The sequence below is a fragment of the Anser anser genome, assembly GCF_964211835.1.
Source record: "Anser anser genome assembly, chromosome: 1".
Taxonomy (NCBI): domain Eukaryota; kingdom Metazoa; phylum Chordata; class Aves; order Anseriformes; family Anatidae; genus Anser; species Anser anser.
Genome location: NC_139720.1, coordinates 62,101,870 through 62,115,167, shown reverse-complemented (window position 1 = coordinate 62,115,167; position 13,298 = coordinate 62,101,870). Strand labels below are relative to the sequence as shown.

Genomic DNA, 13,298 nt, shown 5'->3' with positions numbered 1-13,298 from the left:
TACAGTACCCAGAGTCAACAGGTACAGCAGTAAAGTTTTATAGCATTTAAAGCCAGAAAGGACTATGAAACCTTCCTAGTCTGACCCTCCAACATGTCCCAATCCACTGTTTCCCTGAGGTACTCTCTTATAGGGTCTGATAATTTGCCCCTTGTTGAAATATAACCTCCAGAAAAGCACATGGGTGAGCTACAAAGATCGAGAAATGACCATTTCACTAGCTAGCCCTGCGGTTTGTTTCAGCAGTGATTGTCTCTGCTAAAATGCTAGCCTAGTTTCGTATTTGAATGCGATGGGCCTTGAAGTCCAGCTGCTGATTCTCATTGCATGTTTTTCACAAGATTATGGCCTCCTGCTTGGTATCTTTTTGCAGAACCCAACAAATTTATCCTCTGATACCGTCTATTAGCAACTACTTTGAGTCAGTCCTTTAATTTCATATATATTTTATAGTAAGTTTTTAAAATACGTTGGAATAAATATCCAATTACTTCCAAAAGGTTTCCATTTGCTTTCAAACCTTTCATCTGAAAGAATCGCAGAATCATCTATGTTGGAAGAGACCTCCCAGATCACCCAGTCCAACCTCTGACCTAACACTAACAAGTCCTCCACTAAACCATATCACTAAGCTCAACATCTAAACGTCTTTTAAAGACCTCCAGGGATGGTGACTCAACCACCTCCCTGGGCAGCCCATTCCAATGCCTAACAACCCTTTCAGTAAAGAAGTTCCTCCTAATATCCAACCTAAACCTCCCCTGGCACAACTTTAGCCCATTCCCCCTCGTCCTGTCACCAGGCACGTGGGAGAACAGACCAACCCCCACCTCGCTACAGCCTCCTTTAAGGTACCTGTAGAGTGCGATAAGGTCACCCTTGAGCCTCCAGGACATCATTCATCTGACTGTATGTGCTTTTCATAAATTGATTTAATCCTGGTCAGCAGGATAGCTCTACCCTTCTACTTTAACTACAGGATCCTACAACAGCTTTTCTATATTTTTAATACATTTGGTACCAAGTTTCCCATTGTATATTTTTTATTTTCTTCCCTTTACTCTTTCACTTAATCAATTTAACCTTTTCAAACTTTCCGCCACGATGGCATGACCTAATGAAAATCAGTGTCAACAAGCCAAACTTCTCCTTTGGGACCTTTTAGCCTATTTGGATTTCCAGATTCATTGGTTTCAAGGAGTTCTGTAACCTGATTACTGGCAATGGTTCATTTTCTTTTTTTTTTTAAAAAAAAGTCCCTCTTCTACACTTACACCTGCCAGCACTGCATTTTCCCTTTGGTTTTCTTAGCTGATCATTATCAGCTCCTCTCTGCTTCACCAAGTCTACTTTACATTGATTGTTATTTACTCCTTTCTTCTCTACTCTGTGAGTATTACTTGGGGCAAAAAGAGAAAAGATATTTTCAGAGGACATCAACAGAAAAAAAAGAGTAGGATAATCATAGCTTAAGATTCATACACCCCTTCACAATAACGATAATTTTACTCCAAGCACAGAGCTCTGAAGAGATCTTCCTGAGAGTACAATGATATTCATTACCTTTGTGTTATCAGAACCCCATCTGAAACCAAAGCTTTTGCAGATTCTCTATTCTGGTATTGATACCGAAAATTGCCTTATATACTTCACCCTCATATGAAACTGAGAAAGATGCCTCTATAATATTAGTGTGAACATAACATAAACTGTTCTCATCATATCGCTTCTACATCCTCTTCCAAACACCTGTCAAAGCAATACATATTGAATGTTTTTAATCTTTCCTCACAAACCAGCCACTTTAGCCACTCATTTTTGCTGTTCTTCTTCAAGTTCCCCAAAATTAGTCTCTCTTTCAGATATCCAGGTGTCAAGAATTACAAAACCCACAGCCAACCCGTAGCATACTAACGCTTACAAGACGCGGTTTCCATGCATCTCCCCAAACTGCACTTTTCAACGCCTTAATCGCCACTGTGGCAGCGGTGTAGTTAACGGACCATCTGCATTTACAACCCTGGCTCCTCTGAAATACAGACTTTACAACTTTATACACTGAATAACATTTCAGTTGTCTATTCCCTTCGTCTTCAGTGATGCAAGTTTCTGCAGATTCCCATTTCTTGCCTCTGTCTCCAACCTCTGTTTTTTTCCGCCCCCTCAAATACCTGCAAATTTGAAACGCAAAATCAAACGAGCCCAGAGATTCCCTGTAGCCCCACCCCACCATATCACATAATGCCCCTCATAAATACTGAAGCTCCATCTTAAAATCAAGTAGTTTTTTTTTTTTATCCTCAATTAATCTTGCCAGAAAGCTGCTCCAAGCAAGGTACTGAGGAGGGGGTTGTCCATATGTCTCTCTTCCACATCTATTTCATGAAAGCTAAAAAAAGATGTTCTGGACACAAACAGCCTTTAATTTTAGTTTAAAAAAAATAAGGCATTTACTACACAGTTTTCAGTATTATAGTGCCACTTTTCTTTTGGTTTTGGTCTTGCAGACATGTTTGAATTTGAGAAAAAACAGCAGCATAAATTGAGTCCCCTTCTCCCCTGTGATTTTGCAAAATATTTGTAGCAACCCAACAATCAAGTAATGGCCACAGGAAAACATTCCCAATTCCTGAGCAGACTCCCTGCAGAACTTTTTCAGCAGATAAAGACACAGTAGACAGGAAACCAGCTGAAATTTTGCACAAAACCAGGACAGCTGAAGCGGTAGCCACAAGCCACCCTGGGCAAGGCCAAAGGCAAGACTTCTCTTTCTCTTTTGGTCCTCTTTGTCTGCAAATGAAAAGCATCCCCCGAAAGCTCTGAGGAGTAAAACAACCAAACGGAAACAGAACTGCAGAGCACCAAGGCAGGAGGGGAAGGCAAGTTCTGCATCCAGACGGCTGGCCCCTTAAAAGCCATGCCAAGGCAAATCCGGCCACATTGGATCCTCTGGGGAGCCATGCCCGAGCGCGGCCTTTCAGCTGCCGGCGGTGTGAGCCGGCTGGGCACCCCGAGGGCACGGCTGAGGCACAACGAAACCGCACATCTGGAGGCCTTCTGCAGCGCAGGCATCAGCTCGCTCCCTCCCCTGCTCACTTAAGAGCTTTTGTCACTCCATGGCTGTGGGCACGAGCCCTTCGCGCCACTTTCCTGGGGTACCCAGCTTCATTTCCTTCTGGGTGTGGAGGAGGGAAGGAGAGGGGTGCCCAGGGAGAAGGGGGCAGGAGGAGATGCAGGTGTGGGTCTCCAGAGTTGAGGGGGAAATGATTTCTGCAAATCACATCCCCAAGGCCAGGCAGAGGGCATGGGGCCAGCCGCTATGGACATCCCTCGCAGCATGCTTATCCCCTGCAGCAGTGCATCAGGGAGCACCAGAGCCTTGCATGGGCAGGTTCGGCTTTCTTTTCCTTCATATCTACGCTTTGTGCCTGCTCTCTGAAAAAATTACAGCTTGCCAGCCTCCCCCAAACACCACACCATCCCCAACCCCAGACCACTTGTGCTGCTACGCGAGGGGAGACAGTGGAGAGGAGGACAAGGAGGAGAGAGGGTGAGCGACAGGAGCTCAGGCGAGACACAAAGGCAGCACTGATGACGAGGCCAGTTACACCCAAGATGAGAAAGACAGATGTTTGTAGAAGGTCAGCTGCTGCCTCATATTACAAGGTATGAAAACAGACAATTCAGATGCCCTATATTCCTCTGTTATCATCTTTTGCTAGCAAGGACAGATTCAAGAAAGCCAGCTATCTAGAAATAACATCCTTCTTAGCCTTGGTCCCTTGTGAAGGTCTCATCTCAGCCATACTATCAGAGGCCGTCCCCACAGGCGCCAGCCCCATTGCTGCTTCTGCTGTGAAAAAGGCAGAAGGAGCAGATCAGTTCTCCACTGCATTTTGCGCTTAAGTTTTGGTTCTACAAATACTTAGGCAAACGAAAACACACGTTTTCATGCAAAATTAGAGACAGAGGGAAGCAGATTAACGAAGCTCACAGCAGAACCTATCGGAGGCTGGGAAAAAAGCAGCCTTGGGATAAGCTTCCCCTTGTGCCTGACGGTAATTGCTGGACTGTGGGGAAGAAGGCACAGAGACATGCTTAGTATTCCAACCTTGAGATTTGTTTTAGGGTTATTTTTTTTTTCAGTTGGCTGATTTTTTATGTCTACAGAAATCCCTGTGAGCCAGTCACATGCACTACTATGCAGGGTGGTCTCTGCCCACAACGAGCGTTTTGGGGTTAGCTCTGACAAGGAAACAACACAGGTAGGAGACAATCCTAACAGGCATTAGCTTGGACAAAGACAAACTGCCTTGAAGCAAATACATGGTCATATTACACGGTCATATCATACAACAGAGAAACAAGGAGGTATGATACACAAAACTTTATCATGAAAATCCTGAAGAAAATTACGGGTGCGTAAACAAACCCCAAGACCAACACAGAACCCTGCAAGTCATGTTTGCCGCACAGAAGCAAAACATACACACAGAGCAGTCATTTGTTCAGGGCAGCCGGAACTTGGTGCAGTTTCCTTCTGCCATTTCAGTAAACCCAAATTAAAAGTGCAAAACACCAAACACACCACAACCAAAGCACTGCTTCTGCAAAACCATGATCATCAGGAACATCAGCTTCCTAATAAAGAACAGCAAAACCAGGTGGTCTCCTTTGCTTAGTAGTTTAATGGAGACATGGGAAACTTGGGGATCAGACTCCTGCCTCCCAAGGCAGTATCTCGATAAGGCAGTCCCTTGGGTTCACAACTGTTGTTGTAGAAGCAAAGACTGGAAGGGGTCTCAGGTGGCCTCCAGCTCAGCCTCCACCCGAAGCAGGGACAGCACTCAGCTCACCCCGGGAGGCTCAGGGCCTTATCCAGGCAGGTCTGGGAAACTCCCAAGGATGGAGGTGGCAGCACCTCTTGGGCAGCCTGATCCAGCGCTTAGCTGTCTCACAGTGAAGTGGCTTTTCCTTACAACCAATCCAAACTTCTCTCGCTTCAGTTTACATCCATTTTCTCTCGTCCTCCTGTCATGCCCCGGTGCAGGGTCTGGCTCTTTTTCCACTCTGTTCCACAGACCTTTCCATCCCAGCATCCAAACTTTGGAGAAGGAAAACTAAACAGGATACTCCAGATCTCAGCAATGTCACAATACTTTCCTTGCTTCACGCGCCAACGCATGCTTGAAAGCATTTTGCCACGGCTGAAGCCCCTGCTTGCGTCACAGCACTCCCAACACCTTTGGTGCAGGACAAGGGCACGGGAATGTCCCCTCTGTGCTCTAGATCAGCCCATCTCACCCGAGGGAGCACACCTTCAGCAAGAGCTTGGAGATGAGCGCTGCCGGGTGTCACCGGACAGCCAGGGCTTGTCCTGGCAGAGCTACACGACAGGAGCTCACCCGGCATGTACAGCACCAAGCGAGCATCAACGACACTGCTCTTCACCCCTAAGCTTTGGGTGAAGCCTCCAACACCAGTTCGCTTCCCTCGTGCCCCTTGCTTGGGACACATTGGACCTGGAAGAGGAAGGACAGAAGCTCCCAGAGCCTGGGCCCTGCCCTAAGAGCGGCCTGGTCTCTCTTTCACCCCATACGACTAACAGATTGCGCAGAAGGACAAGGCCAGCCCCAGCGCGACAGCTGCAGAGGAATGTTTTTTCTTGGCAGAGAGGAAAGAGATGAAGTGGGTGCCACATTTTTCCTTCAGATTTTTGCTTGTCACCACAGCAGAGCCGGATCACACACACAAGATTGAAAGCTGGTTAGTGGCAGATGGCAAGAAGAAAAAAAAAGGGAGTAGTTCCCAAGACACAGCGGAGGCACAAGGTCAGTGACACTATTAAGCTACACATTTGGACAGGTGGCAGCTTTGGGGACAGCTCTAGCAATTCAGATCTATACCATTTAACCTTTCCTTATTTTCTCCCATTGCCTTCCCTGCTTCCCAAATTGCCCTCATGAGAAGAAGCAGTCCTTATTTGACAGAGCATTCGCTTCCTTACTGCACGCACGTAGCACTGAGATTACAACCCAGTTCAGTTTTCTGTGGTCACAAACTACATCTGACAGCGAGAACAGCAGCCCCAGCCATTGGGAGCTCAGCACCTCAGGCCACAGAAAGCAGCCTGCACACCTTCACTGAGCCTTGCTAAACCTCGCCATTTTTGACCTGTTCTCTTTACCAACTATTACTCAAAGTGAGATGAAAGGGCAATCAATCTGCCAGGAAAAACGTGGCTCTCAGCCAAGGTTATTTTTTGCACACCTTCTTTGTTTCTGTTGCCTTTACGCAAGACAAACAACTGTGCGTCCACGGCAGCCCCTGCTTCTCACCGACACGCAGCACTGTGGCGGTGCCATCGGCCAGGTCCAAGACGAGTACTTCTTTGAACCTCCCTTCTGTCCATTGCTCTTCTCAAACAACCTCTCTTCCTCCTGACCCTTGAGCAACTGCCTCCTCCAGGTAACCCCCTTTCTTTCTAAGAGAAACAGTCCGCTGGTATCAAATAAATACATACGCTCTTATCAGGATTACACGTCTTACACTTCCCAGGACTACACCTAGGCACACGCTCCTGAAGCTGGCCACACGACTCCCACTGCACATTCCTTTAACCCGAAACGTGATTCCACCACCCTCTTCCCCAGACAAGCCTGCCCTCTCACCTCAGCACCAGGACCTGGGCTGCTACAAGGTAATCTGCACTGGGAAACTGAAATCACTGCAAGCTAATTTCTTTCTTGCAAGAAAGTCATTTTTCAACTGGATGAGCTCCCAGGGAGCTGCCACAACAGCCTGCAGTTATGTCCAGGTGCAGAACTGCACTGTCAGGTCTTGTCACTCAGAGAAAACACGGCCAAAGGGCATCCAGACAGCACTGATTTCTCACCTGCATGATTCAGGGAGAGATGAAAAGGGAGCAACAGCAAAACGAGCGTGCCTTCCCTGGAGAGCCAGGTGCAGAGCTCTACTGCAAGACAATCACTAGGGGATGTACTCCAAGTCCACATCCCATGGAAAAAGAAAAGCTGCACCAGGGAATGGGAGTACTTAGATCCTGTAAACCCGGTCTGAATTGACTGTTCCCCCTGTGAAACACGTCACTGTGCTAGGAAAACCAAGAAAGGTGGCTACCCATAACCACTAAGCCTCACCTACAAAATGACCCTTCTCCAAAAGGGGGTGAAGCAGCCCGGGACAGAGGGAAGAGATGATGGCTGTTTACACCAAGCGCTACAGAGCGAGTAGGGAACAACTTTATGGAATGCAGGGAAGCAGGAGCGTGGTCAGAAATGAAGGGCAGGCAGCAGGGGGTAAGCCTTCAGCCCCTCCACTTTAAAAAAAAGTCTCACAGGAAACATAGGGCACCCACCCAGCACCACAGCAGGGCACTGCTGCACACAGCAGCTCCTGAGGAGCAGAAGCGATGTTGCTCTGCAGCAGCTACCTCCCTTCCACATCTGTTAGATGGGACGCAGAGTGCCTTTGCCAGGCAATGGTGCAGGTGACAGCCACACAGCAAGAAGCAAGGACAAGGAAAGAGACTGCCAGAGCTGGTGGTATGCCGGCCAGTGGCCTCTTTGCTTTATTTTCATACTTATTATATCTTTATTTTGTCTGTCTTTGTCGGCATGAGGTGATCAGCTCTGACAGAGCACAAGCAAAAGCGAAGGCAGAGCTGTGGAGGAGGAGGAGCATGGAGCACGCTAACTGCTGCAGCTGGAGCCATGCATGGGAAGCCAGAGGGACAGAGATCCGACCAGACTGCACCACCCCAGCCAGGATTTGCAGCTAGTCGGCCTCCTCAACAGGCACAGATGCTCCTAAAAAAGTGAGAAAAGACTGCTTTAATAAAAAACTAGGTTATTTGTTTTTTTTTTTTCCTTCCCCCCAAAGGCTAGCAGAAACTTACTTAACCCCATCTATGAAAGAACCCCTAAGAAGGGACTCCTGACAGCACGAACAAAGACCTGCAGAGAGCACAAGTTCCCACCATCCGTGCAGGAGAGTTCAGCAGCTCCAGACACAGGAAAGCACTGTCTGGTAGTACCGTGAATGAAATTCCTTCAGCCCGGCTATCACGCACTATCAGCCCCACACTTAACAGCAGCCGACCTTCCAAAGTAAGGCAACATTTATGTAGGACAGCACAGACCAGCCACTTCCACGAGGGGGGAAACAAAAAGCAGTGTTTTCATGCACTAAACACTGGCTCATTCTTATCGACCCTGCTCCAAAGTCAGTCCCGGGACAGACTAACATTTTTTCCAGCTGCCGTCCTCACAGCAGATCAAGCTCTTCACTGAAACCAGCCAGCAACTCGATACGCTTATTTTTCTAATTTTAACTGACAGAAAATAGTAGGGTACAAAAAGTAAAGTTTCAAAGCATCACGTGTGTTTATCTCAGCTTTTAGAGGAACTGTGGATTGCTTAAATCCATTCTGAGTATCTGGCATGGCCTGTGGCAAACAGGAATGATTTTCTTATTTAAATTCAGGAAGAAAACATGGGGGAAAAAATGACTTTCAGCGCAAAGCACCAAGTACAACTAGTTCTGATGTTCATCAGTTGTGCCTGAAGCTTTTAATATGGGGAGATATTCTCAAATAGTAACACTTTGTACAAAGTCTGTATACAAATATTTAAAAAAAGAATCTCACCTTCAATATTTTCCCCCTCTTTGCTAGAACAGTTTGGCAAAAAAATCCCTGAAAGTACTGATTTTAGATAATTTGAGGTGAACATTTTCTATCTGATCTTCCATTTGCAAGTATACAGAGTAGAAAAAATGAGATATTTCAGTTTTCTCATTAGCAAGCAACAGGCTAAATCCCATTTTCAAGTAAATGGACTACTTCCCCTCCAAAAAAAAATTGGATTATCCTATATCAACGCCAGATTTTACAAAGAGCCACCTTATACACAGGCGACCACTAGAGAGTAAGACACAGCCAGCTCCGCACCCACACACGCCGCGATAACCACAAGTTTTAATCAAATACATTCAGCATATAAAAATGAAGCACTGTATCCCATCCAAATTAAATATTGCCGCTGCCGTGCTCTGAAAACTAGAGGCAATCCACGGCAGCTCGCGCAGACGCCCGATTTCTGCAGAAATCATCAGAACACAGAGCAACAGCCCCCAGTGTTTTTGTGGCAGAGGAAATGAGTCACCGCAGGCTCCCGGTGGGGCTCGGAAGCTTGCAGCGGGCAGTTTTTAATCTGAAGAAAGAAGGCCGGCTCGAGGTTTTCCCTGACCTATCTTAGGGGACAGGCGACGACGACGAGCTTGCGAGGCCGACGGCGCGAGGTGTGCCACCCTGGGAGGAGGCAGCCACCCTGCAGCATGTGGCACACACGTGCTTTGAAGGCAGGCTGCCTGCAGCACCTTCAGCGACACGGTGAGGGGTTTACCAAGCTCTAACGCCGCTCAGAACACGGCACCAGCACCGTGGTGCTTGGGGCATTTCGGTTTGTTGATGATGAGCCTCCAGAGCAATATTCAGGCCTGTTAGCGGGCGAGCAATTTGGGCTACTTTGAAGCAACAAGTAGTTAATGTGTTTAAAAACACCAAAAATCATGAAAGTGGAGGGGGAAGGGTAAAAAGCCTGCCTCTTCAGGATTAAATAAAGAGGTTTTAAGTGTCCGAAGCTCGTAAGAAGCATCTGCCTTTCAGCTGCCCTCTAGCAAGGGGACAGGTAGATGGCACCTCACAGCGCGTTTGACAACAGCCTTCTCCATCTGCACGAGATGTGGCATTTGCCAACGGTGATGCCGGGACGCGTACAACCATGGATCAGCCCCGACAGAGACCTAGGAGCCGTGCAGCTCTGCCACTTCGAGCCAGAGAGCATTGCACACAGGAAGCAGGCAAAAAGGTGAGGAGCCTGCAGCCTGGCCGTGCTCCTGCTCCCTTTGGGCTGCAGCAGGCTTTGTGCTTCCTTTCTGGTTGACCACCAGGAAAAAGAAAAAAAAAACAACAACAAAAAAACTTATAATGCCTTGTAAAATGCTAGGGTATGGCATTACCAGCACACAACCCCAGCAAGCCACGGGCCGGATGAAGATTATATGCAGACACGCCACGCGTGCCATGAGCACACCCTTGGGAAGCCTTTCAGCCTTTTCTTCCGTGCGAAACCCAACCACTCTGGAAAAACATGCTGCTGCAACCTATCTGGCATCCAGGTGACTCCGTATAAAGTATGCAGACTCCAATGAGCTGCCAGAAGGGCCGCTGGCCACCCCAGCCCAGTCGGAGCCCCCCGAGGCAGCGGTTTCTCCCAGCGCCGGCAATGAGCTCACCGGCGGAGCAAGGCTGCTGCTGCAGGCGCTGGTGAAGTCATCAGCTGTTAAAAGAGAAATTTAAGTCCCCGGGAGGCTGGAGTTCAGCCCTGGTAATTACGGCTGGAATAGTTTAAAGTAGAGGTTGAGTCTTTAAGCATATGCGTACTTTTGCGCTTGCCTGCTAGCTTCAAATTCACCAGATCCATGAGCAGCCTTTGCAGTTGTAAAAAAAAAAAAAAGGTTAAATTTTAACTTAAAATACACAAAAGGCAGCTGGCACGTAACTTCCACCCTCGCCAGCCTGCACACGGCAGGTCTGGCTGCAGAAGGAAAGGGACCCACTCAATGGTGCTGGCCTGTCCCGTACGGTGACGTTCATCCAAGGGAGGAAACCAACTTCACAGCCTCGGTCGTGGCTACGGGGTGCCACAGGGCACGTGCTCCTCGGCTGCGATGGTGACAGCACTGGCAGAGCGTAGGAGGCTGGGCTCCGCACAAAAAGCAGAAAACAGCTGGGGCAAAACAGTCCTCCCAGGCGGGGAGCGTCAGGCAGGAGGTAACTGATGTTTCGTCCAGAGGGTTTTTTGAGTGGGTGGCTTTGTTGTTTTGGTTTTGTTTGCTGAGGGTTTTTTCTGGTGCTGTTGTTTAAGTGATCCTGTGAACTTTTAGCCAGAGGTAAACGGAGAATTTGTTTCATGATGGCAAGCACCACACAGCAGGGCACACTTCCCAAAAGAAATAAAGTTCAACGAGCAGAAACGTGTGCTTTTTTGTCCCCAAAGAGCGATCACTTCAGAAACTTTTTTGCCCCATTAAAGGCCCCGCTACACTTACTTCACCTGTAGCACTCTGCTGCTTTTACTCTTCTTTACTGATCAATTCATTTGGAGTTCTTCCAAAACCAACAAAGGCGGCAAACTGCCTCCATGCTTTTTACTAGGCTCTAAGGTAGCCTTTTCTTTACGAGCGCCCAAACGCAACCGGCAAGCCGCCCGACCGCGGCACGGGCGGAACGTTGTCTCCCAGAGGAGGCGAGCCCACGTTGCCCGCGACGCGCTGCCTCCTGCGAGACACGCGGCAGGGCAGCGCTCGAAGCCCCAGACCCCAGGAAGCGCTGGGAAAAGCAGGAGGCGTGCCGCCACGCTCCCACCCACGCCCAGGCCACGCCGCAGGCTCCACGAAGCGAGGCGAAGGCGCGTGCTCCCGCAGGAGCCCGGCCAGGAGCTGCACCCCAAACGCGGGAATTCATTTAGGGCGCTAATTAAGAGGGCACTAATTGGGGGCGGAGGGGACCTCCCCAGCCCCAGGGCAGCCCCCCAGCACGGGGGGCAGCAGCTCGAGGGGGAGCTCCGGGGGGCTGCGGACACCGGGATCCCCCCCCTGGCAGCGCCCCGGCCGCCGTCGCCCCCCTCCCCGAGCCGCCCCCCGGCGGGACGAGCCCCGCGGCTCGGCTCCCGGTCCCGCCGCCGCTCACCGTGTGTCCCAGCAGGGCGTCGGGGTCGGCGGGCTCGCACAGCTCGCTCAGCTTGCGGTCCCACTGCAGCAGCAGCAGCGGCGGCTGCTCGCCGCCCTCGCACGCCTCCATGGCGGCACCGCCACCGGCCCCCGCCCGCTCCCCGGGGCCGCCGCCGCCGCCACCGGCGCCGCTGCCGGGAGTGCCCGGAGGGGCGGGGCCGTGCCGCCAGCTGCGCGCCGCGCCCCCGCCCGGCCCCGCCCCCGAGGAGGAGGCAGCCAATGGGAAGCCAAAGGGGAGGGCGGGCGGAGGGACGCGGTCCAATCGCCGCCCGGCTGCCCGCCCGGCTCCAGCTGCGGAATGCGGGCGGGGACCCGCAGGGCGCGGCCTGAGAGCGGAGACTCTCCCCCCGCGGCCCAGCTCGGCCAATAGAGAGGAGGGGGTGTGAGAGCGACGGGAGCGGCAGCCAATGGGGCAGCGACAAGACTGCGGCCGCCGCGCGGAGGCCCGCCCCCCCCCGGCTGAGGGCAGCGGGAGGGGGCCGGGGCAGCCCCTGAGGAAAACAAAATGCGGGAGGGTAACAGCGCCCAGCCGGCCTGACGGGACGGGCAGCGGGGACGGCGAGTTGGGCAGGGCCGACACTACGAGATTCATTAATCCTCTTCTGACGTGACCAAAAAATAAAAAGTTAATTAAAAAGTTGAACAGAAGCTGTGGTCGGGAACAAGAAGGGAAATCCCAAGCAGCCACACCCCGAGCTCCCTGAAAATACGCCTTATTCTAAGTTTTGGTGGCACAAATGAGCCCAGCACATGCCCTGGGCAGCTCCCAACCCAGAACATCTGAACACAAATCCCTAAGCTGTGAGTTTGTGCCTGCGGCCACGGGCAGCCCGACTGGAGGTACAGCCCCAGCGCCCTGGCACTTTGTCAAGGCACTTACACCGTGCCAGCCCTGAGCCCTCGGCTGTGAGACCTGTAAAGGTCAGTTCCTTGTCCAGAAACCTCCCTGTGTTCATCCAATGTTTTCTTACTTTCAAAGCTTGTGCAGCCTCGTGACAACCAGCTGGACAAAAGGCTCTCCCCCATCCTGTCTGTTGGCTGATACTAAATCCTCCTAAAATACTGAGGTATGTTTGCCTGGTAAGCCAGCAAAATAAAAGCTGCCTCAAGAGAAGAAAGAAGGTGCTCACTGGGCAACTGCAACTTCATTTGCTCCACGTGCGACGGCCAAGGGCCTCATGAGGACGGGGTTTGACCAGGAGCAGTGGGGTGAAGCTTCTTATCCTAACACGTCTCAGGAAGAAATAGTTAAAAGTTGCACTATAAGTAACTGTCATTTCCCCCTTGGTTAAAGCACTGACAAGAAATTAGGCATACTAGGCAAAGAGCACACTGCTTTTTCCAATGATTTCCACTCTTCCTGTATCCCACAAAGTTGTGTCCCTCTCCCCTCTGCAATTGCCTATGTACTCCCTTGTAAGAATCATTGGTACAGCTGCTTTTTTGGTATACAATGCTGCCAAGTATTCATAAACACTGTGGAA

The 13,298-nt window shown here is 50.2% G+C and overlaps 1 protein-coding gene across 2 annotated transcripts in view; it reads right to left on the bottom strand.

Annotated features, from left to right (window-relative positions):
* The window catches only part of CREB3L2 (cAMP responsive element binding protein 3 like 2), a 78,955-nt gene extending 66,979 nt beyond the window's left edge, over positions 1–11,976 (bottom strand). For both annotated transcript variants that reach the window (XM_083801046.1, XM_083801047.1), the window contains exon 1: positions 11,774–11,976. In XM_083801046.1, the coding sequence (XP_083657172.1) occupies positions 11,774–11,884 (111 nt within the window). In that variant the 5' untranslated portion in view covers positions 11,885–11,976. The remainder of the gene's footprint in view (positions 1–11,773) is intronic.
* Positions 11,977–13,298: the final 1,322 nt, after the last annotated feature.